The sequence below is a fragment of the Mchenga conophoros genome, linkage group LG17 (assembly GCF_057382185.1).
Source record: "Mchenga conophoros isolate Kocher_MC1m ecotype Shallow Benthic linkage group LG17, M_conophoros_male_GT1.1, whole genome shotgun sequence".
Lineage (NCBI taxonomy): Eukaryota > Metazoa > Chordata > Actinopteri > Cichliformes > Cichlidae > Mchenga > Mchenga conophoros.
Window position 1 is genome coordinate 30,927,435 of NC_140542.1, and position 25,003 is coordinate 30,952,437.

At 39.3% G+C, this 25,003-nt stretch overlaps 1 protein-coding gene across 12 annotated transcripts in view; it reads left to right on the forward strand.

The window, feature by feature from the left end:
• The window catches only part of LOC146555711 (ELKS/Rab6-interacting/CAST family member 1-like), a 157,545-nt gene that overhangs the window by 37,780 nt on the left and 94,762 nt on the right, over positions 1 to 25,003 (forward strand). For 6 of the 12 annotated variants that reach the window (XR_014889104.1, XR_014889105.1, XM_085250925.1 and 3 more), the window contains exons 5-15: positions 5 to 252; positions 355 to 526; positions 5,624 to 5,698; positions 6,605 to 6,760; positions 8,599 to 8,691; positions 10,255 to 10,422; positions 10,525 to 10,692; positions 13,179 to 13,316; positions 15,912 to 16,052; positions 18,975 to 19,115; positions 21,340 to 21,533. Coding sequence is in view for 9 of the 12 variants with exons in the window: in XM_085250925.1 (XP_085107051.1) it covers positions 5 to 252; positions 355 to 526; positions 5,624 to 5,698; positions 6,605 to 6,760; positions 8,599 to 8,691; positions 10,255 to 10,422; positions 10,525 to 10,692; positions 13,179 to 13,316; positions 15,912 to 16,052; positions 18,975 to 19,115; positions 21,340 to 21,533 (1,694 nt within the window). In the remaining 3 variants the exon portion in view is untranslated. Of the gene's footprint in view, positions 1 to 4; positions 253 to 354; positions 527 to 5,623; positions 5,699 to 6,604; positions 6,761 to 8,598; positions 8,692 to 10,254; positions 10,423 to 10,524; positions 10,693 to 13,178; positions 13,317 to 15,911; positions 16,053 to 18,974; positions 19,116 to 21,339; positions 21,534 to 22,161; positions 22,273 to 25,003 lie in introns of all 12 variants that reach the window. The other 6 variants (XR_014889106.1, XM_085250930.1, XM_085250931.1 and 3 more) reach the window with 3 other exon arrangements.

Sequence of the window (25,003 nt, forward strand, 5' to 3'; positions counted from 1 at the left end):
CCAGCATCTTCAATGCACCATCCAGGCTTTGCAAGATGAGCTCAGAATCCAGCGCGATCTCAACCAGCTCTTCCAATCCGATTACTCCGGCCTCGGAAGCCAGCCCATTTCCCCTCAAGAAATGACAGAGGAGAACTTCTTGCGCCTCCATGCCGAGTATGAGAGGCAAGCCAAAGAGCTCTTCCTCCTGAGGAAGACTGTTGAAGAAATGGAGTTGAGGATAGACACACAGAAACACACACTAACTGCCAGGTAAAGATTAAAAAAAGACAGTTTAAATGTAATTTGTTAAGGTATGATTTCAGTGACCTTGTCTAAAGCATGCTATTAACTTCCTTGTTTTCTTGTTTACAGGGACGAGTCAATCAAGAAGTTACTGGAAATGTTGCAGAGTAAAGGCCTGTCATCTCGGGCAACCGAGGAGGATCATGAGCGAACGAGGCGACTCGCCGATGCTGAGATGACCATCCACCAATTGGAGGGTCTGCTTGAGCAAAAAGACAAGGAGATGCTACAACTCAGAGAGGTGCGTGTGTGTGTTTGTGTATGTGTATGTGTGTCACTGGCAAAGAAGAAACAATATGCAATCAAGTATTACCATGTGTGCAGGGGAGAGTCTTTGTGCATATCCAGATGTGAATGTGTTCACATCAGAGTGTATCATATCCAGGCAAAGCCCTTGGCTTCTTCCAGTCTTAAGTGTACACTTTATCCCAGTTTCTCCACTCACGTTTCTTTTTTCTCTCCTTCTGCTGGTTTAATGTTACATTCACTTTCTTAATACAAAAGCCCCCCCTAGTGGCAAAATGCTGTCAGTGTACTACATCCATCCTTCCAGCACATACTGCCAATTTCAGTGTGGCAAATAGTCAAAATATACTCTTGTCATCTTTTAAGCTGCATTTTCAGGAATAATTCACAAATATTTTGACTGACCTATATGTCTTCTTGAAGATTAAGAGATCTGTGATCCACAAAATTCTGCTTTTTCTGACATTACAGATTTGCACTTGTTCATATCTGACAATAGTAATAATAATAGTTATATCAACTTGATTTATGTAGCACCTTTAAAGACAGAGATTGCACATGCTTCAACGGGTGAACAAAGGCAGAATGCTCATAAGGTAAATTAAAACAAAAAAACAGGAGAAACTTGCAAAAATGCAAACCACCAATTGTCAGTATAAATGATAACAATAAATAACAATAAAATTCTGTTTAGGTGATTCTAAATTGCACATAGGTGTGTGACTGTGAATGGCTGTCTGTCTCTCTGTTAGTCCTGCAACACAGAGGACTCAGATTGGTGACCCATCCAGGGTGTAACCTCCCTCTTGCCCTATGGTAGTTGGGATAGGCCATTCTCCCATGACTCTGATAAGGATTAGCTGAAGACAATGGTTGGATGGATAGAACAATAAAAGAAAATATAAACAGTAAAACAATAAAAAAACAACATATGAAAGGCAACATATAAGCAAACAGGTGGTAAAAACATGGAAACATACAAATAATCAAAATATAGAAGTCAGCTAAAACATGAACAAAAAAATGCACAACAAAAACATATCAGTATACTAATGCATTAGCCAGGGTGACAAATGCACAAATGCAGCATAATGTTAGAGGGGTGATATAAAGTCATACTTCAGTAAATGAATCACAGCAAATGATAAGACCATAAGAAAGAACAACTGGGAGTCTCTGCATATTTTCTGGCTGATTTTTCATCTCACTGCATCAGTACACTGGACAGAGTTTTTGTTTCGAAGATGTTAAATACAAAGCTGGAACCAACCGAGAGAATGAGAAAAACATTTTGCAGTATCTGAAGTAAAGATTCATTATAGAGTTTAGTGAATGTTACAGTGCTAAATAATGCAAATTTCTATTGAGCAAGTCTTGCTAACTTCCTGATTCTGTGCTGACACTTCCTTTCGGGATATTGTTCATTTTGCTAATTAACAAACTAGACTGTAATGTCCTGCAGCACAATTTTCATACCCTTCAACAATGTCCCTCATGGGGATGCTGCTGTGCAGTTATTAAATAATCCTCTGCTTAAAGTACATGCAGCCTTTTAATCTAACCTCCTGGATTCTTGATTGTAAAATGCCACTTAATCACATAAAGTAATTAATCAGCAAAATCACCAAATATAGAACCTAAAAATATTCCTCCCTTCCTTCCTTTTGTTCAGACTTTTGAAAACATGAACTAATTTTAAAGTGCTCTTTTTAGGACACAGAAAGATCTTCCCTTCATGGTTACTGAATGTCAAAGGGTTTAGGAATTTTTCTCAAAATTTGTTTATGCCATTTGCATATATCCATATTAAATGTGACGTAGTGTGCACTAGATTTTTGTTTATTGGCTCAACAGGTGTAGTGTTGGACTAGAACTGCTGGGGTCCAAGTCTGAGACACAAAAGTTGACCATTTTGTGCAAAATTTTCAGTGACTTTTTTCAGCAAACTAATGGCCATGGCTGTTTTACCAGGCTGGTTTTTTGAGTAAAAGGAAAAGGGAAAGAGATATCCATGTCTGGTACTTGGGGGGATATAACTGTGCAAAAGATAATGTGTTGTCATTATATATGCCATTTATTTATCTGTTTTTTGTTTTTAAATTAGTTTTAGCTATTGATAAAAATTACTGCTGTAGCCAGCACACTTTAAAAAGTGTAGCTTTAATGTAACCCTGGCAATTATTTCATGGTTCAGGCTTTAAGATGAGAAAAGATGGCATATAATTCAATAATTAGCTGATTGTTTGGTGTGATAAATTTAAGTTTCAGTTCAGTTCAGTTTCAGTTTTATTTGTCATATGCAGAGATGGGCAGTAACTGTAATGTGATTACTTTTTTCAGGTAACGAGTAAAGTAAGGGATTACTGTTGCAAAAACGGTAATTAGATTACCGTTACTTTCCCGTAGGAACGCTGCGTTACTGCGTTACTAAAACCGTGATTTTTTTTGCAAGAATGTCTCATGACAGTGACGTAAGCGAGTGCGACGTTGGTGACAACAGCTGTGTGCAGATCAACAGTGCATCATATATCGAGTGCGGGAGAGAGTATGAGCGTGCAGCGTTTAAAGCGTGGAAGTACTGACCTTACTTTGAGTTTGATTCCATAAAAAGTGACAAAAACATTAGTGTCCGTTGTGCGTGGGAAGAAAACTTCTTTTTAAAGCGAAACCCCCCTAAACACACCGAGTGCACTATGACGTAATGGGAAACTCACAGAGAAACTCGCGGATTCTTCCACTGACCGCTGCGGCACACCTGCACCAGGGTAAACCTCCGCCTATGCCACTCCTGGTTTACAGGTGAAAATAGAGCAACAGAACCGCTAGTCTTTGATTTTATTTATTTTCTTCTGTGTTTTACTTGCATCTATTTGAAAGAGTGAGTGTAAACACACACAAAAAATATATTTTATGTGCTGGAATGTGCAGAAAATAGGTTTAAATGTTAAACAAATTTCTTCCAGTCAGAGAATGTTGCATATAATAAAATTTTTGCTTGATGCATAAAGTTAAAACTAATAAAACAAGTTTTAAAAAGAGACTTTTCCATTTGATTACATTTTGTATGATGGATTATGCAGAAAAGTAGAATTGGGCTGAAAGATCTATCGCTTTATCACCTATTCAGGTTGTAAATCGTGTTTTTAAAATGTAACTAGGTAACTAAGTAACTAAGTAATTAATTACTTTTGAAAATAAGTAATTAGTAAAGTAACGGGATTACTTTTTTGGGGGAGTAATCGGTAATTAGTTACTGATTACTTTTTTCAAGTAACTTGACCAACACTGGTCATATGCAAGTTACCATAGGGTCAACATTGCAATGAAATGTGTTTGACGAGCAGCAGTCACTCAGCAGCATGGTACAGTAGAAGAAAATATAATAAAATATAAAAAAATAAAATAAAATAATAAAGAAATAGAAAAATAGTAAAGAGCAAAATATTAGAGAGACGTGGTAAAAGAGAAAAGATGACTAAATATATATGTATCTATAAATATAAATATATGTACACTAGTGATTAAATAAGAAAATCTTGAAAAGAAATATGACGGGAGGGCAGATGGGATATTGCACAGGAATGAGCAGCAGAAAATTTAATTGCAATGCCGTAATATGACAGGCAGTATTTAGGCAGCATTGGCTATTAAGAAACGAGTCCTCGTGTGCCAATGTACTTTTATATAATTAAAGCAACAAAAAATACCTTCGAAATGGAAAAAATAATTATATAACACGAGTGATGTCAGGTGACTTGTGCATGCAAAGACCTCGGACACAGGTTTGACAGTCAGTTAAGCTACAACTCCTCTAAATGACCCAGAAAAGAGGTGTTAGGTTAAGATGAGGGTGCTGTAATCTCTAAAGTAAATAACGATGGAGGCAATTTTTCAGCAGTGGTTAAATTTTACAGTTATGTTTTCTGACATTTCATAATTAAAGCTGTAATTACGTTCTTGTTTTTGCAATTGTTGTATCAGTACTTTTTCAGTGAATACCACAGTGTGTGTGTGTGAGTGTGTGTGTGTGTGGGCATCTGTACCATCCTTGTCATCGCCTCTAGCAATGGCCTCCTACTATCCCTTTCACTCACATGTTTTTATGCTTTCTGGCTTATGCATTAGCTCTCTTTGTGTGTGTCCTTCAAAGAAAAGCAGTGATGCATACACAGCCGTGTCCTCCCCTTTGCTTTCACTCCCTCCTTTGCTCTTTCTTTCTCTATTTGTGCCCTTCCAACTGCACTCCCCCTACTTTCGTCTCACTTCATTTGACTAGAAGACTAGTGATGAAGTAACAGCTGCTAGACATTTTACTGCATTTTTCTTAGTAAATTGGAGTAGTGAGATAGCATGTTTTTGAGAATTTTGATGATTTTAGAGAAAAAACACTCTGGACTTTGGGTTAATTTGGACTTTTAAACCATTTTATATTTTTCTTAATCCATGGATACTGAAGCTTGGGAACTAATTCATTGAATTAACACAATTCCAGGCTGTCAGATTTGATCATTAAAATCTAAACACAGGCTAAACACAGTTAGCGTCGTTAGTGCTGTTTCAAGTAGTTCAAATGATGTGGGATGGCCGGATTGATCCAAGGAGGCTAAAAGCCAGTGCTTCTCCTAGAGGGAAACCTCTAGCTGAATCTCTCTCCTTTCCTGTTTCTCCCTCGATCCCTATTCCCCCTCCTTTCCATGTGTCACCCCCTTTCCAGCCCTCTCCTGCTTTCTCCCCATCACGGCATCACCTTTTGCGTTCGTCTCCCTCCTTCCCTGTCCCTTCCCCTCCTTCTCACCGGCACTACAACCATCCGGTTGCCACCCCCTCCTCTTGTCCTCCCCACTTTCCCTCTTTCTTTGTTGCCTCTTCTGTCCACCCTTCCGCTCATCCGTCCCTCCAGCACTCGCCATCCTTTCCTGCACCTGCTCCTCGTCCTACACCAACGGTTCAGCCTTCACTCCATCCCTTCCCATCAGTTGCTCTCGTCTCGCCTCCTGGCCCTCGACCTTCTCCTCTCTTGCCCCATCCCTCGCTCCATCCCGCTGTGTCTCCCTCTCTGTCATCTGCTGATCGTGCTGTTTGTGCCTCTCAGGAGCTGCACAGGAGATACGAAGCAGCTCCAGAATCAACAAAGACCAAGGCCCTGCAGACAGTCATCGAAATGAAGGTAAACAAATGCTAATGTAATTTAGAAATGTGTTTGTATATATCTATATACAGGGATTTAAATTTATGTCTACATTTATAGAGGATTATTTTGACCCCAACAATACAAATTGTTAAATCTGAAATGCTGCTAATTCTGTAGTGCTGTATTTAATGTGCATATTATGTGGATATTATAGCTATTAATGACATAGGATTGCTAGAGCATGAATGAATTACACAGTCCAAATACTTGGGACTATCACTGGTCTTCATCAATGTCTAAATGCACTGAGTTGCTGCTGTATTATTTGCTGATTATTAATAGTGTTAATGAAAAGTTTAATGAGTGTACATGTGGTTGCTGGGTAAATATGATGGAAAATAAGGTAAAGAATAGACACAAATACACCATGAAGTGCAGTTTCACTAAACAAGACTTTAAATATCCCATATTAATATATTTGTTGCATTGGATAACATTTTAGACTCAAAAGAAGAAAACAAATAATTTTTCAGACTCTCAGTCGGAGGTTTATCCAACACACAGCATGAACTGGACATTAGTGTTTCTGACCTCTAAATGCGTTCTACTACCTGCTGGAAAAACATACCTAAAGCATCTTTTTTGTTACGTTCTGTTGAAAGTCTTTCTGTCTTTGCAGTTAATATTGACAAGATAAAGTTGGCCAACTGCTATGTCTGTTGGGCTTCACTGATTATTATTGAGATACAGATTCAAGTATTTTAAAAACATAATGGATTATTAGATAAAGTCTTTAAGCATTCAACAATAGTTACATTTACATTATTTTCACGTAGACTTCCTTTAATTGCATTTCCACCTGTGCTCCTATTTCACCCCATTTTATTATCACCGTATATTTGTTTATGGTCTGATTAGTTAGATGTGTTTGTCTCCTGTCAGGATGCAAAAATCAGCTCGTTGGAGCGTGGCATGAGAGAGCTGGAAGAGGAGGTGATGATGCTGAAATCCAATGGCGCTCTGAGCAGTGAAGAGAGGGAGGAGGAGATCAAACAGATGGAGGTCTACAGATCCCACTCCAAGTTCATGAAGAACAAGGTGATAAATGTACAAACACATACAGTCCAGACAGTAACTGAAACATAATAATAGATACAGCATTAAACTGATTAAGAGTTGAGAATAGTTGTTAAGTTTGAGGACAAATTGCCTGTAAATAGAGTAATGAGGCCACCGTGCAAGTCTGAAAGGTAGCAGTGGGGCTCAAACAGCTGATAAAGTCTCACAACACAGGAATTCCCTGGAAGTCATAGGAACTAAAAGAGCTTCACAAAGATTTATATAGACTGATATCTCAAACTAACAGCCAAACCTCGTACAGACATTCATTCAGTTCTTTACTGCCTCAAGTGAGATTAAATTACATTTAAATTGACACACTTTTCAAACTAAGTCAGAAATATTCAAACTTTAAAATCTTTAAAAAATGATACAAACCTTATAATAATTTAGGGAAATACGAAACCGTTTCATCTCTCAAACATGGCAGTGGTTCTGTCAGCAACAAGGTTGCAGCAGTGAAGGCAAAGCATCAAATAAACATATAAACAATAATAAGAATATATCCTTATATCTATCAAAGGACTCTAAATAGAATAGTTAGCATGTAGGATTTGTTTGACCTTGTCTATTTACTTCCTTTTAAGTCCCAGTATGATTTAAAAGGGCTACACTGCTCTATCTTGTCAAATTTTAGTCAATGTGCTGGAGACTATAAAAAAAAGTGTTTTTGCTCCATTATTGCCTGTCTGGCTGTATTTGCTTGTCTCACCATTTTTTCCCTTTGTGTTTTGAACAATATCTGGATTTTCTTGCTTAGCTGAGAATAAATTTGCTTTTTCACACTCACTACCTTGACGGATACAACTTCACTGTCAGGAATAAAAAGTGTCTGGGAGCCGTGCTCATTAAAACGGAAACTCCGTATACGTCTGTCGTGTGGGGAGGCGATCCAGTTTGGAAATTCAGCAGACTTTTTGTGTGCGCGAGCTGATATATTCTTGTTTTTCTCTGTAGTGGATTTGTGTCTCAAAACTGGAAGGAAGTAATTTACATGGTGTACCTTTTTATAGTCGGATTTCATTGCTGTTGGCATGCATATCTGTGGTAATACACTAGATGCATTCTTGTTATGGACATTATTAGCTTTAACGTGTATTTAATCGAAGGTGTAAAGCTCTCCTCAATCAGAGCTTTTAATAATAGCAACAAAGAGCCATTTCATTTGTTAATCAAAATAAAAATAATGCACGCTTCTTCACATGTTCAGAAATGCTCCAGTAAGAAGTCTTCAAAGGACACAGTACTGTAAAACAATGTAGGGGTTATATACATTATTTAAGCATGCCAGATGCAACTGTGGCAACATACTTGTTATGGCCCGGTGTGCTCTCCATTTTGCTAATTAGATGTTTGCCCTTCTTCAAAGCTCTGCCACTCACTCCAAAATTGATTCAAGAAACACCATTATCTGGAGTTTTTAATCCTTTTAATGCATTTTTTGGAATCTAAGCTGGAAGAGCAGATGCTCCCAGCAAAAGCTTTCGGTCAACATGTGCTTATCTAGTGGTCAGCTGATCTGATGGGGCAGTAAAAGGAGCAGGCAGGCTGTTGTGGAAACAGTTCAGTATAACACGGTATTATTTATAATACTGTAGGCAAAACGCACACAACAGGAACGGAGGTACCTGCAGAGGCTGTAAAGTTACTTATGTTAATACTAGTAATGATAAGATAAACTGCAGGCTGTTGCTGCCCTCACACCTCTGACTTATTGGAAGCAGGTTAGAGGCAAGGAAGAAACACAAGTAAGGGAAGCAAGAAGCAAAGCTTGGCTAATGGGAAGCACCCATGTTGATGCCCTCCTCTCCTGCCAGGTTGAGCAGCTGAAGGAAGAGCTAACTCACAGCGAGTCAGAGAAGGAGGAACTAAGGCAACGAGCCAATGAGCTTCAGCAGGAGGTGTCGGCAGTAAGAGACACACCTCTGTGTCTGTTTGCGCATCCTTTCTTTCTTTCTTTCTTTCTTTCTTTCTTTCTTTCTTTCTTTGACTGGCTAACGTAGTTCTAGTAGATTTCCAATAGATTCCCAGTAGCATGCTGTGTGTTCAGACAGCAGTAAGCAACTATAACATTCAAATGTCAAAACTATGCACACCAGCTGCATCGTGGACCGTTCACTCAATATCCACTCATGAGGTGTACTTATTTTTCTCATGTAGTTATTGCATCAAATTGCCATTAACATGGTCCATTTTGCATATATCTGCATCCTATAACTGTTTTGAACCAGTTCAAGACATGAGGAATTACAGAGGTTAATTTTAAAGCCAGTCTAAAATGAATTGAGCCATTCTTCAAAACCTGGGTTAGCAAATGTGTTTTCTACACTTTGCTAAATACACCAGGAGAAAGCATTTTCTATTCTTTTGGTGAGCTGACAAAGTTAGTCTCTATAAACAGCTCAGGAATTTCAGTTCTCTTTGTGTGTGAGATCAGTGGCTTTTGATAGTAATAGTCGTACGCAGCAGTCTGATCGATACGGCTACAGAATTCCAGCAGAGTCCAGTTGTGCTGTGCTGCAGTGTCTGTATCACTAACACACTTCTCTTTGTCCTTGCATGAGGTTTCAGTCCATTTGTAGTTTAGACCACTTTGCTCCTGGGTTTGCTTTGCTTTTATATGACTGATTTACTGTATGGTTTGGGTCCATTCTTGTACTGTGTCATGTTAAATTCACCCCTAATCACAACACCTGCAAACTGAATTTCATGTTAAAAGGAGTGAAATTGTAATACACAACTTCTCCAAATGTGGCAGTTTACTGTATTTGATTCCTGAGCTTTGGCCAGGTGAAAGAATTGACCCTGACCCATTAGTTGAAGTGTATAGCTAAGAGCAAAATAGATTAATACTGCACTGACTTCCATGTATGTCTAACTTTTGTTTACTTTTCAGGAGAAGAACTAAAATAAATGGCCGTTCTTTTCTTCTAAGGTCCTCATTGTGTCAAGATATATTTGATCATAGTCACAGCTTTAGGAGATAAACTGACACACTAACCTTTGTAAGAGGGATGAGTTTAAAACCACGGTCTGTTCTTGTTTTTCACTTTTTATGTGGATGAGGTAGCAGTCTTGTACCTCTCTCCATCACCGCAACCATCATCTCTTTTTACTCGTAAAGGGTAGACGTGTCTGCAGGCCTTAATAAAATATCTGCAATCTTCCGTAACAAGTTCTTTCCCCTCTGAATAAAGCAGTAAAGTTGTGCATTTAAAAAAAGATTTGTATCTTAAAAGCATTATCAGTCAGCTGCGAGCACTTCTTATTATTGTACCTGTTTCTTCTTTAACAGTTGGTCTTCTGCAGAGTAATGGCTAAAACTAACATTAGGACTGAGTGCTTACTTTGCAAAGCTTGTAGTACATTTTAATGCTTATATATGATATTAGAAAGCATATCGTCCTCTCCAGTACACACCTTTACACGCTCTTTTTTATCTGTCTGTCCCTTTTATATTTTGTGTTATTCAGATGGAACAGGCCAAGCAAGAGCTGAGCCGTAAGGACAGCGAGCTGCTGGCTCTCAGGACCAAACTGGACACTCTGAACAATCAGTTTTCTGACAGCAAACAACATGTGGATGTACTCAAAGAGTCACTAACCGCCAAGGAACAGAGAGCTGCCATACTACAGACTGAGGTTTAGCTACACCCTCATTACAACCTTTCTGCTTCTTCACCGTTGATATTTGGTGTGTGAATGTTTATTTGCACTTTTGCGTACCTACTTGTGGGTTCACAGGTGGATGCCTTGCGTCTCCGACTGGAAGAAAAGGAGTCGCTCCTCTCTAAAAAGAGTCAGCAGATCTCAGAGCTGACGGAGGAGAAAAGCACTCAGCAAGGAGAGATCACTGACCTCAAAGACATGATGGACGTCAAGGAACGCAAAGTTAATGTTCTACAGAAGAAGGTGAGAACACACAAAATGCACTCCATTAATATAGACACATAAAGCAAAGTTGAAGTCCTTGTGATCCCTGTTTTAGGTCTGAGCTAACCAGTAATTGTAGAGTCCTGGGTTAATGCACTGCATCTGTTATGGTTTAAAATGTTACAGGGTGAGCATTTATGGAGTGTTATCCTTAATTTAGTACACATTTAAAGTACACTGCCTCAATAGGCAGTGTACTTTTTTTCTTTTAGCTGATTCTGGTCATGTTGCCCTCATAGTACTAGCTTACTTCCAAATAAACCAGCATCACCATTACCTCTAATATCGTCAGTTTCATCTCTTTGTGTCCAGAGGAAAACTGCGATATTCAGACTTTTTGGATAATGGATAACATGCATTAGAGCTGAAGCAGACACACCTTTACTCCTTTTCATGCTGATAGAAATTGATGTTCTGAGAATATGCCAACATTTAATACTATGACCACTAGATGGGGCTCTAACACAGCATGTAGCATGCAAGCAGACGTTGACAGACAAACAGTCAGACAGACAGGTGAGCAGAAAGACACAGCTGCACACAGACAGGCCGTTTAGGCAAAACTGAAGTCTCTGGTGTTTTCTGCATACTTTTTCCTGGTCTTCACTATGTAGTTTTTGTGAGTATCTCTGCGGTAATGCTGTCAGTTAGATGGATGGGCCAGAGTGACCCCTTGTCTTGGCTGTCTACACACACACATATACAGACACACACATTCACCCTGCTATCCTAAAAACTCTAGTGCTTGTCAGATATGTTGGTGGAACTTTTGGAATAAGACAATTTAAGCAAACTACCATAACAGCTATTGTAGTGGTTTTGAATGGGGATATCTAAAGGAGGATTCTTGCAGTCATCTAGGCCACTGCATCTAACACAGTAAGTGCAAAGCTTACAGAGAAGCCAGTGTGAGGTTGCATTCCTCCATCATCAGTCTTTTGTGTCTTTTCTGCGTCTTAATTTTCTCCCTCACCCAGTTGCAGCATTTGTGTCCTGTAGAAAAAAATGCAGAAATGGAGACTGTGTGCAGATAATTGATACAGACAATCAAGCAGACAGACATAAAGCAAGACAGGGAGGGGGAGGAGAGAGACAGAGTGTGTTTAAAATCATTAGATGCATACTAATGAGTTCCTCTTGATTAATAAATGATGACCTCTGCCATCTTCAAATGGAAAACAGTTCAGAGCCTGATAGGGAGGCAGAGATGCTGCTGATTCCTTCTTGATATCATCTGAAAAAAGTATGAATTTGGTCTCCTTTTTTCATGTGAAAACACAAAAAATACCTTCTTTCCGTTTTGTGGCCCTCCGCCTCGTGTTTTAATAGTACATAGATGATTTCTGCTGCGAGGAACATTGTGACATAGCTGATCATTGTTTTTGTATTGGGTCATTATCACAGATGACTTGGGAACTAAAATAGGACAAGAGAGAAGCAGTGAGTGAGTGTGTGTGTATGTCAGGTTCAGGAAATGCAGATCAAAGGCTCTCACTGCCTCTCAATGTCAAGTGTGTGTTCACATATGTGTGTATGTGCATGTGTGAGACAGGAGACAGAGAGGAGGAGGAGGTGGAGAACGTGTCAGTCAACCTGTCAGGTCAACAGTTGATTAATGAGGTGCTGGAAATGTTTTACTGTATGAACACACAAGCACACACACACATGCTCGCAATTTTTGTAGTGCTGCGTGTGTGTGTGTGTGTGTGTGTGTGTCTCACCTGCAGTGATGTCAATCTGACTCCAGTCTTTTTTTGTGAGAGTTTGCCAATCATTTGATTAACTTTCTCTCTGGCAAGGGGAAGGCAAGAGAAGCATAAAGAGGGGGAGATTGAAATTGTGCAATAATCCCACCCAAGTTCACTCATATGAAGACATTACATAAGCTTTCAAGCTCTATTTTCCTCCTGATTCTGTTATTTCTGTATGGTTCAACCTTTTGTTCCATCCATTTCTTAATGAAGACCACAAAGTTGACATAACTTCTTATCTTTGTCTGTGATCACTCTCTGTCCCGCCTTCCTTTTTCTCACACAGAGAGCTTCACATGTGCTGGCACTTCTAGCTTTGCGAGGACCCTCATTTACATAATGGTTTCCCTGTGTAGTCACATCTAAACTATCCCTAACCCCAGCCTACAGTAATTCTAACCTTCACCCTGCAGTTTAACCTGAACCCTCAAAGAGCCTCAGACTTGCCTGAAGCTCAAGTTGTTGCTTATGTAGATTGATACATGTGCACACACACATACACACACTTTGTCCACATGTTTAAGATGTGCTGCTATATTTGCATTTCTTCTGCAGAAGTTCAGTTTCCTGTGGACTTAAAAGCACCTGCTACAGTACTTCACTTTGGCTGAGTCTTAGAGCCAATAGAGCTGCCAACAAAATCTCACTGAGTGGTCAATGCGCAAATTATTCTTGAAAACCCCACAGAATTATTCTCTCCTTTTCTTTCTGCAGATAGAGAACCTCCAGGATCAACTGAGGGACAAAGAAAAACAGCTGAGTGGCTTGAAAGACAGAGTCAAGTCTCTGCAGACAGACACCTCAAACACAGACACTGCACTGGGAACGCTGGAGGAGGCTCTGGCTGAGAAGGTATACACACATGCACGTACACGCTCACCCGACCGTTTAACTCTTGAGCAAGGTTGCATTAATAAAATCTTGATGAGCAAAACTGCAGACCACCCACAGGATGACCAGATGGCTCTGGATAAATGGAAATCGACCAATAATCACACTGGCTGTTTCATTATTAAATCATCCAGAGCTTGTGTTCATAAAAGATTAGGAACTGTCCAATGTGCAGCCACATGGCTCAAAGTAGTTCATTGGTCACTCTTTGGGTTTGGACATTCAGGTACTTTAGCCACAGAGCCGACTGTTTTATGACTCTGCTCTCAGTGGGGATTTAACCCTGATTCTGGGAATCTAACCAGCGACATTTAGAGCGGCAGAACACTTTAAAGTGTTTGATGAGAATATATTTTTGCGGTGTTATGCACGATTATGTTACCAACTCAATCTCCTTTGCATTTGCACGCGCACAGGAAACAGGCCTATTAATTGTCCAGTGACTAATATTGAGGGTGTCAGTTAGACGTGTGAGTGTTGGCAGGATGATGTGGCCGACGACTCCTGCTTCACTTGCACGGCTTTCACAAGCTTTTTTCCTCTCATTTTCATTCTGCTGGCGCCTTTCATTTTTAGCTTTCTTCCTTTCTGCATCCATTTTTATCTCCTTGCCCTGCTTTCGTTTCTTCTTCTGCTTCTGAGATGAATTATGTTGCATTTTAACTTTCCAGTGCTTGAGTTTTATGCACAATATTACTCATGTTTGATGGTGTTTGCAGCTATATTCTGTATTTTTTGTCTCTGTAAACGGTAGAAACAACCATGACTGAAATATTTGCATCCCTCATTCTGTTATCATAATTATTTTGAAGAATGTTGATGTTACAGTGGTATTCTTCACGAAAACCAATAAACCCAGAATTAATTAATTAATTAAAGTCTTGACTAAGGAAGACCCTCATTGGTTTGTCTTTACAAACTATTGAGTTTAACCATTAAAGTGCAAGGTGCAAAATATGAAAAAATAGAGGTGGTAGAGAATTAGATGGAAGAGAAATATAAGAGTGATGATATAGTAACTATTTAATTCTTTAATTGCTTAATTCTTCATAGCATTGCTACAATATGGCGAAAATAATATTCCAGGATCACAGAGATTTGTCAGCTGGATGTCCGTGATGTGACTCTGAAGGCTATTTGAGTACAGCGAACTCATTGTCATGTTCAGGAAACCATACGAATGTCGTGGCAGAAATTGCGACTCATCAGACCAGGCACTGTTTTTCCAATCTTCTTTTTTCTATGCAAACTATAGCCTCAGTTGCCCGTTAGCTGACAGGAGAGGCACCCACTGTGGTCTGCTGGTGCTGTAGCTTATCTGCTTCAAGGGTCGACGTGTTGCACATTTAGACATGCTGTTCTGCATACCTTGGTTGTAACAAGTGGTTTTATAAGTATCTGTTCCCTTCCCATAAGCTTGGGGTTTTCTGGCCATTCTCCTCTGACCTCCAGGCATCAAAACGGCATTTTTATCCAGAGAAATGTCACTCTCTGGATATTTTCTCTTTTTCATACTATTTTCTATAATGATTGTGTGGCAAAATCCCAATAGATTAACAAGTGTTGAAACACACACTAGCCTGTCTGGCACCTACAACCATGCCACATTCAAAGTCACTTAGATCACATGTCTTCCCCATTCTAATGCTTGGCTTGAATTTCAACAGGTAATTGTGACCATGTCTGTATATCTAAATATATTGTGTTGCTGCCATGTGATTATCTGATTAAGTTTTTGTGTTAATGAGCAGTTGAGCAGGTGTATCTAAGATCCAAGTGGCTGCTTAGAAACCATGATAATATTCAAGCTTTGAGGATTTCAATGAGATGCTGTTGTTGTGAAATTATAAAAATGCAATGCTTTTATAGTGTTACAGATGCATAAATGATAAAAAGGGTCATGTTATCTCATTCAACAGGTCAATGTTAGGCAATATGGTGAGATCATAGTATCTGATGTACGTAAGAACATTCAAGATGTATTTGTGTGCCAGGTTTGATAGCTCAACTCCTGATAATATAGGATGAGAGTTAGAGATTGAATTTATTGCAGTAAGATTTAACACTACTTCTAAAGTCAACCTTAAACTAACCTTTAGCCAAAGTGCCACCGCTTTTATTTTGTACAAGTCAAATGAGGACCCATAATAATAATATTTTAATAAAACACACTGCAGACCCAGTATACACTCTTTGCACTGCTTTTGCACGTGTGAACTTTTGTACTTTGACTTGAACGGGCCGCTATGTTCTTCTCAAGCTATAGAGATCGGTTATTGTATTTTAGTGGTTGTGAATTTTACATCTTCTGCCAAAACATATTATGGGCCTAAAATCGCTGTTGGCTGTTAGATCCTGTCAAAGCTGCCATGTACATAAAGTTTAATATGACTGTTATTAGTATAGAAACTTGATATTGAGTGACTGTGAATGACTGTTGGAGGGTATGAGGTGATTTTTTTTCCTCTCTTATTTTCCATCACTTCTTCTACCTCGACTACCTTCTTTCACTCCAATCTCCTTCCTTCTCTCTCCCTTTCTCTCTTTTCACTCCAGGAGCGAATCATCGAGCGGTTGAAGGAGCAGCGGGAAAGGGAGGAGCGGGAAAAGGGGGAGGAAGTGGAGACCATCAAGAAGGAGCTGAAAGAGCTGAGGGAGAAAGTCTCCCAGCTGCAGGCTGAACTGGCTGACCGTGAGGTAGAAGACACACTCAGGAATTTAAAAACACACGTCCATATTTGTGCTAAAAGTCAAAAAAACACATTCTCTCTCCTTCCTCACTGTGTTCCTGTCAAGAAAATGTGATTGATCTATCACTGTAGAGCAGACCTTGAATCCTCCCAGAGTTCTTTCGCTGAAGGACAACGATGAAACAGTCATGTTTCCCTGACAACAAAATCCAAGGCCCACAACCAAAAGAAACAATGATCAGAGCTGAATTTTTCTGCCTGTGACCTTTGTGATTTGTACAAAACACCTCAGCAGAGGCAAAGACAGAGAGATGCAGAGAATGACAAAGCATTCTCAGACTCTGTTTTCTCTTTATTCACCCTGCAGCACAACAGAATAAAAGTTACTATTAGCCAATTCATGAAGTTGAGATTAGAAGGGGACCTGTTATGCCGATTTTGAGCTCTATAAACCCACCTAGATCATTTAAGCAAAACTATTCCAAGGTGATGTCAGCTTGACATGAGTCTGAAGCATAACATTTATACATATTTTATATTAAGCTTATACATCAGACATGCAAGATCTACTTTAAGGAAAATAAATATTTTAACATAGATTTTCTGTTATGAAAGCCTATCGCAGTGTAACTGACGGTCCTGCTTTAAAGCCAAAAGGCAAGAAAGCAAATTAAGAAGTAACACAACTATCAGAAGGGACACCGTCAAAACTAAACTATTGTTTACTGCAGGATTTGCAGTAAGAGCAAATTTAACTATGTGCCTTAGTTATTTCACTAAGGCATATAAGGCTCTAATCCAGTGAGCGACTGGGGCCTTTCTGGGTAGACTTTGCATGTTCTCCCTGTAACTTTCTGGGTTTTCTCTCGGTACTTCGGCTTCCTCCCACAGTCCAGAGAAATGAATGTCAAGTTAATTGTTGATTCTGAATTGAAATTTAGAGAGCAATACATGTAGAAATGCAGTTTTCTGTTGTAAAGGATTTTCTTCAATTTCAGTTCTGTTTTATTTAATGCAGAATCACAACAGGAGTCCCCTGAAGGCACTGTGTATTGTAACATAGCTACAATAATACAGAGAAAACCCCAACAATCAAATGACCCACTTTAAGCAAGCACTTGGCGACAGTAGGAAGGAAAAAAACCTTTAAAGGGAAGAAACCAATAGCAAAACAAGACTCAGGGAGGAGCAGCCATCTGCAATGATGGGTTGATGAGATTTCCTTATGCATATATGGAAAACACAAGGTGGGAATATTCCAGTACAAAAACAGTGAAGGGATCAGACATGGCATTGATAAAGTTAGATGCAGCATGAAAATGAGGAGCTGGGGTTGAGGTGGGTTGCAAAGCTGCTTGCAGAGGGAGCAAGAATTGTAAGCAGGGTAAAGCAATCACATTTGGATGTGTAGAATGATATCGGCTGTGTCACAATTAGGCTGTGTGCAGGCAGGAATTGGACCCAAACGCAAACTCACGGGAAACAGGACTGAACTCAAAATACTTTATTGCTGACAGAAGTTAAAGGCGATACAAAATAATATAAAACTAAACTGGGAGATTCTAAAGGAACTGACTCACGAGGAAACACACGGCAGGACACACAGTCATGTGGGACAACACAACACAAAACTGAGGGAGACGCGGACATAAATACGCAGATGGTTAATGAGGGAAGTGGGAGCACACGGGGAACACAGGTGACACTGATAATCGTAACGAGACACGGCAGGAGTAAACACAACAATGGCGTCCACAGACGGGAGACTATCAAAGTAAAACAGGAAGTACACAGAGACGCAGGCCAGAGAGGAAGAGAACACAGACATAGCGGACCAGGGAAAGCGTGAAATAAAACACAAGGAGGAGAAACAAGGCATGGGGACTCAGACACGTGGAGGGGGACCCTGGGGGTAAAGACACGACGGCAAATCTAGTAAACTAAACTGAACAACCTAGGAACCATGGAATGAATAAAGAACAAAATACAAAAACATAAGAAACCTAAGAACACTGGGTCAAAATGACCCAGGACCATGACAGGCTGGCTAGCATAGAGGTACTGTATTCTTGATATGAAGACTCCTATTGATCTTTTTCAACAAGAAATTGATTAGGTAAAGTTACCAAACTCGGGCTGTTCCTTTAAAAGGGCAGTTTTCTACTTGTTACTGTAAAAAGTTCTCTGTACCCTGTCTGACTGTACTGTATTCCTTAAACTAATTTTAGTGATTGTGGGGTCATAAAACCTGTCACAGTCCTATAATATAATTTCAGAAATACATGGGAAACTCTCAGAGAAAACAAGCATTCCTCTCTCTGCTGCTGAAGGCAGATGTGGGGTTTGTCTGACAACAGGAGTATATATGCGTACCTAAATATAATCAGAGTAAGGTTTCTTTGACCAAAGCCCAGTCAAACATGATGATCCGGAGTCTAGAGTTGTTATTGTCAGTCATGGGTAAAATTACATGTCTGACAGTCTCTCCTTCTGGTCTCATTGGTTTCTGTTTCACTGCGCCTACCAAAAGAGGAAATCCCAAGAAAAGAAAGAAAAAGAGAGACTTCACAGACAGACGGATTGAGCCTGAGAGTGCGAACAGAGACAGGTCACAGGAAATGCAATGACAAACAGAGTGCATGACCGAAGGGTTTAAGAAGGGCTTGCAGATTATTATCACTTTAAATCTGTTTGTCTAATATCACATATTATGAATAAGAATTTCTTTCTGTAATATAATCAGAAGCACACAAATGTTTTTTCCCTACCTCATAATAATTATTTTTGCTAAATATAACATTATTGTTATAGGTTGGAAAAAATAAAAAAATTTAATTAATCCATTGTTGTTTTCTAATGGGTGTGAAGAATAAGCTAAATAAGTAATAACTATTAAGGAGCTGTCTCCAATGTTTTTTCCTCCACCCAGACATCAGTGTTGGATCTCAAGGAGAAGGCTTCCTCTTTGGCCTCCTCGACTCTCAAGAAGGACAACAGGCTGAAAAGTTTGGAAATAAACCTGGAGCAGAAGAAAGAGGAGTGCATCAAGCTGGAGAACCAACTAAAGAAGGTTAGCTGAAAAGGCTGTAAATATAAAGTAAATGGCAAATTATTCATAGAGCTATGAAAGCAAAAACGCTGATGCCTTCAAAGAGAGAACGAGGGATTTTATGTCACCTGTTGTAGGCCGCATTTAGACAAAAGCAGGTGGAATTTTCTTGGCTCATTCCTGACTACTACAAGATTATCTACTGCATGAAACTCAGAGGTGAAAAGCTGTTTAGAGTAGCTACAGTTAAAGCATGGAAAACAGCAGAAAACTAAACCTAACCTCTCATTTCTTTTTGCGCCTTCCTAGGAAGGCAGAGAGTGTGTACGTGCACGTGTGTGTGTGCATATCACATACGTATTCTCTCCCACACAGCAGCCCAGAAAATGTTGTGTGTGTGACAGCTTGCTGACAGCCTTACAGTCACTTTCACAGACTGGTGAAGACAGCACACCATCACATGCCGAATGTGTATCCAGAGCTGTGTGTGTTTCTGGATGCATGTGTGTTGTTATATGTGTGTGAGAGAAAAGGGGGAATGTGTGGTGTTTTACTCATCAGACTTGATTTCAGTCTCTTCCTTTTACTGTAACGCGGATGGAAAAATTGTGAATGTGACATTGTGTGCGTGATGTTTCTTTCTTCCTTTATTTGTCTTTCTCTGTCTCTGCTCCACCCAGATCTTCTCAAACATTTCCTCTCCACATAAAGACTTATGAAAACTGTTGTACACTTCCAAAACTAATAGGGTTTATGTATTGTAGGAGCAAGGCATTCGCACATACACACACACATACTAAGTCCATCCCAAGAGCAACATTTACTTCTGGGAAATATACACAGCTGTTCTAACCTCTAAGCTGGTTATAACTTGTTGTATTTGTCTTTGTTTTTTTTTCTTTCTTCTTCTCACATTTTCTGTGTCTTAAGTTTAGATGAACAGAGCAGAAGAAAGAAGAGAGCCACTAAAACTTAGATGCTTTTTAAATTTATTCACCTTTTCTCATCGTTCATACTAATATTTACCAGAAACTTAGCTTGTGGTTTTGTCTTTTTTTGTTAATGTTATATGTGTGCCAATTTGCGAGTGTGTGAAACACATATGCCTAATACTTTCATTTATATTATATTCTCCTCATCATCTCTTTCTCCTTACCATGGGGAAACAGATATTTCAGAGCAGTTAGGGCAGAGGGTGGTTTAAAAGTATCGTCTGACATGGGGGTAAAAATGAAGACACAATTCACCAAATCTAAGAAAGATGTCATCTAATAAACGTCTGTTTATTAGATGACATCTTTCTTAGATTTGGTGAATTGTGTCAAACGTGGCATTCTTAAAAGTCATTACTTTAAATATTAATTTGATACAAATATAAGCTTTTAGCATCGGAACCACACCTGTCTAGTCTTGAAAATCTTACAATTGAAAATCTAAAATCTATAAAAGTTTATAAGAGGCGATCATAGATTTGTTAGAGACATGTGGACCAAAAAAAAGAAAAAATACAGTAAGCTGACTGAGAAATTAAAGTCCCCCAAACAATCAGCTAAAACTAGAATGAAGCCATTGCAATACAAATGGTTAATGAAAATTTATATTATGCCACAAAACCTGTGTTGTTTGTCCCCTGGCATCCCAGACGCCTGTTGGAAATGTTCAGAAGAAAACAGTATTGTGTTTCGCTGAGTATGAGACTGCTCAGAACTGAAGAAATACTGTTGTTCAGACTTTATCTGCTAAATTAAGGTGAAGGATGTGCACATACATTCAGCACAGGTCTTCACATTTCTCGCTAGTAATAAACAGAAATTTTTTTTTTGAGTTTTTTGGAGTGGAAAACATGGAAAAAAACACTAGGAATATTTGGAAACAATTAGAGCCCTTTAAAAAAATGTGTAACATGCTTTGTACATAATTTCTACAATACTGGGGTGTCTATTTCAACAGTTTGCTTTATATGCTACTGTAAATGCAGTATCTAAAACCTGACATATACAAATCTTGTATCTTACCGCTAAAGCCTGATGTTTAGAGCTAAATGTCATTTTATTTAAGAGGAACACTTCCACTAAAAATTTTCTAAAAGCATGCATCTTTTTGAAATCCATCCAGCTCACCCTCCACACATGTTGTTACTGGCACGTCCTTTTTTGGTTTGAGCTTATCGTTTCAATCGCGTGATGGTCACCTCATTTTGAAAGCTAACACTTGGTTTATTTTTAATAATTAAATCCTGTTCCAGGCTCAGAGTGCAGCGGCAGAGTCTCAGGCCAACGCTGAACTCTCTGAGCGGATCTCCAGCCTTGAGCAGGAAGTGACCCGGTGCAAAGAGGAGGCTGGGAAGGCCCAATCTGAGGTGGAACGACTTCTCGAGATCCTCAGGGAGATGGAGAATGAAAAGAATGACAAGGAGAAAAAGATTCATGAACTAGAGAGGTAAGAAAGGATGATAAATATGGTAGATTAAACAATTATCGACACTGAGCAGTTTTCTTTTAATACTTGTGTATCTCTTTCCTTTAACCTAAATCAATGGATAAATTGTGTTTATTGGTGAAATGATTGTTTATCTAAGGCTCAGTCACACAGGCCTAGAGATCGGTCCCGATGGAAAAATTTGTATTCCTCCACTGGCTGTAAGGGGCTACTGGAGTTTGCTGGCTGTGACTGTGAAATCAGTTGCTAAAGCCTCATTCATTCATTCAGGGTGTCACTGACCTGTCTCTAGGTTGTGTGAAAGACTGTGTCTCAGATTCCACTTTACCACCCATTATTTTTATTTTCTGACTGAATCTGAAGCCGATTAGAGTCATTGGTGATCTTTCCTGTAAGACGAACTCATTAGTTGTTGCAGGCTCATTCCTCTCCCTCTTTTTCTTCCCATTTCCTCCTACCATTTTCTCCTTTATTTCTTGCACCCTAATTCATCTCTCCATCCATTCCCCTTCTTATTCCCATGTTTATACACAAATATGTGTATATTCACATTGGTTCGCATTGGTGTGAGTGCATTTATGGTTTTTTTTGTGTGTGTTTGCGCTCATAACATCCCGTAACATCCCAGAAATCCTGCTGCCTCTCATCTGTGGCGTTCTCAGCAGTCGCGAAAACAGGCCCCTGCCCCGGCTGCCTCTCAGCAGCCAATGGGGGGGCTAGTATGGGACTACCTGGGCACGTGAGTGGCTGACAGCTCTGTCAGTCAGTTATTTGTCTGACCACTGCACGAAAGAAACTCACTTTGCTTGTCAGAAGAGCACTGTGATAATAACCCCCACCCATGTGGAAAAGGCTATGAAGCATTAGCCACAGGGTAAGAAGTTTGGATTTTAGATGAAAAACATGCAAAACAAATTCATAAATCTGGATTATTAGATAAAAAATAATGACCGACAGCATCTTACACATATACTTCATTCATCATAGGTTGTGTATAACACTGAAAAAGATCTTCTCTCGTCAGGTTTTCTTGTATTTGCCAGCCCTTTCCACATGGGACAGAGCTGAGTATGTTCACTAATAATCACCATCAAAGAGTTGCGGCATTGGATCACTACTTGCTGAGTTTCTCTGTTATGGTGTACTTGTACTGTTCTCTCTCCCACGTCCAGAAATTGGAGCTAGTTGTACTCTTACATATCTAGGCATGAGCACAAAGTCTTAGTCGCCTGTTACTGCAGTATGACAAGCCAAACAGCTCCCCAAAGTTTGTAAAATGAGGGCACAGTTTGGCACCGAAGTTGCTGTACAGCACCGAAACTCTTTGAGCCTCTGTTCCTGTCAATGATGCAACTCTTTCATTTAGTGGCTCTGTTTTCTCGCTTCACTTTTGCTTCACTTTCAGCAGAGGATGCTTGACTTGCAGAGTTTACCACAATCGTTTTCTTTTTCAGACTCTTTTTCAGATGTTTCTATCCACTTTTCCACCTTGCTGTGCAATTTTGGATTAACCTTTCTCTCAACCTTTCTTGCCTGTGTACACCATGTCTACCTCATTAGCTATTCTTATTCTGCCTTTCCTTTCTGCTTATATCTGCTTATTTCTCTGCCTGTAGCTTCTGTCTGCCTGCATGCCTCCCTAACTCTGTGTTTACCTGAATACCTGTTTGATGTTGTGCCTCTGTGTCTGTTTAGCCCCAGTACGTAAAGAAATTATATTACGGACAGCAGTTCGATATTAGTGGTTTGAGTTTTTTAAGGGTGTGTTTGGTGCATTTTTAGTTGGTGCTGTTGAATAATGGAGAATGCATTGCTCTTGTGAAATTAGAGTTCATCTTCATTGGTTAAATGGGCCAGATGGTGTCTATAGCCCGCCTGTCTTCCTCTCTCTGTATGGCTTTTTATGCCTTTGATTTCTGAACTTTCTTATGCCATCTGTCAGCGCCTACTCGCTTGCTGTCTCTTGAATCTTTTACTTCAGTTTCTTTCTTGGACAGAATCTCCACCCATCCTAACTCTAGATTCGCCTCCTTTTCTCTGTCTGTGCATTTAGCAACGTGACTGCGAGATTTATGGTTGTTAATGATTTCAGGGAGATTCACTGCATCTCTCTTTGGCCAGTAGAAACACAGGACTATTAATAATTCAGCACCGAATAACTTCAAACATGTGTGTTTTAAGTGTGTCTGTGTGATGTTTAGTCTGCCAGTAGCCACAGATGCAGATTTACAGCAGTACTAAGTTTACAGACAACATTATACAGTAACTTTATAAGCAATTAAAATTGCAGATTGGTTTTATATGGAAAGATGTTTCATTATCCCAGTAGGGTACAATAAAATAAAAGCATCTTAAAAGTGAAATTTAATATCTGGAGTTTGAAAGCTGCTCTTTGGTAAGTGGAAAAGTGTTACATTTAGACTTAGAAAAGTGTCCTTTAATACAAAATTTTAGATTAAGTATGAGTAAATTTAACTTGCTCTTAAAGTAATTGCTGTGAAGTGAAGTGTTGTACAGCAGTCATATCAGAGGATATGCAGTTCTTTGTACATCTTATCATGTAGCAGATTCATTTAGCTGTTAGGGGTGTGATGAGGGAAACTATCCATGGCTAATTTCAGTGATTAAGCCATACAATCTCTTTGATAAGATGGTGCAACAGGCTTAGAGGTACATTTTCTGTAGGTTGGAGTGCACTGCTCCTTTACTGTGGCAGTGTTGTATATACAGGTTTCCGCAAATTACTAGACATAGCTCAAAAAGGTATGTCAGGATATCCTTTTTATTACTTTTGTTTCGATTAAATATCATGTGGATTGCAGTGATAGTGGTAGCGGATTTGCCTCTTAAAACGTTAATCCTTCGATTTCATATAAAATAGTTCCACTTGTCAATTCTAAAGTTGATTTTTTTCCGTCTTGGGACAGAGCTGCTTATGCTACCCTGCTCTGACGTCATCAAGTCAGATGGTGAATGCACCAACTGACTTGTTGCAGCGGTGCCATCCTATTATTGTACCACGCTCTAATTCAGCCAGCACTTTAGAATAACCAGTTCTTTTACAAATGTTTGTAAAAAGGAGACTGCATGGCTGAAAGAATAACATTTTTGTATTTATAGTCTACTTTTCAAAATTTGACTGGAGAAGTCTGATAACTGACATGTTAAGGATTATTATGATGTTTCTGGTTATGGCTGCTTATATCTGATAGGACATAAATCATTGAAGTTGAAGGATAGTATTGACCATATAGGTCAAGATACCAGTGAGCTGTTTTAGCATAGCTGCTGGTCTAAACAGATAGATGGTTAAAGTTAGCTTGCAGTCCCTGCTTGAGATAGCAACCTTATATTCTGTAACAAGGCTTTTGTGAAACCTTATATGTACAAATGCTGATTTTATCCTCAAGCTGCCTAAGCCTGCTGTGAATTATACGACTTTGTCTGGAGCTAACAGGTATGTCAGAGGA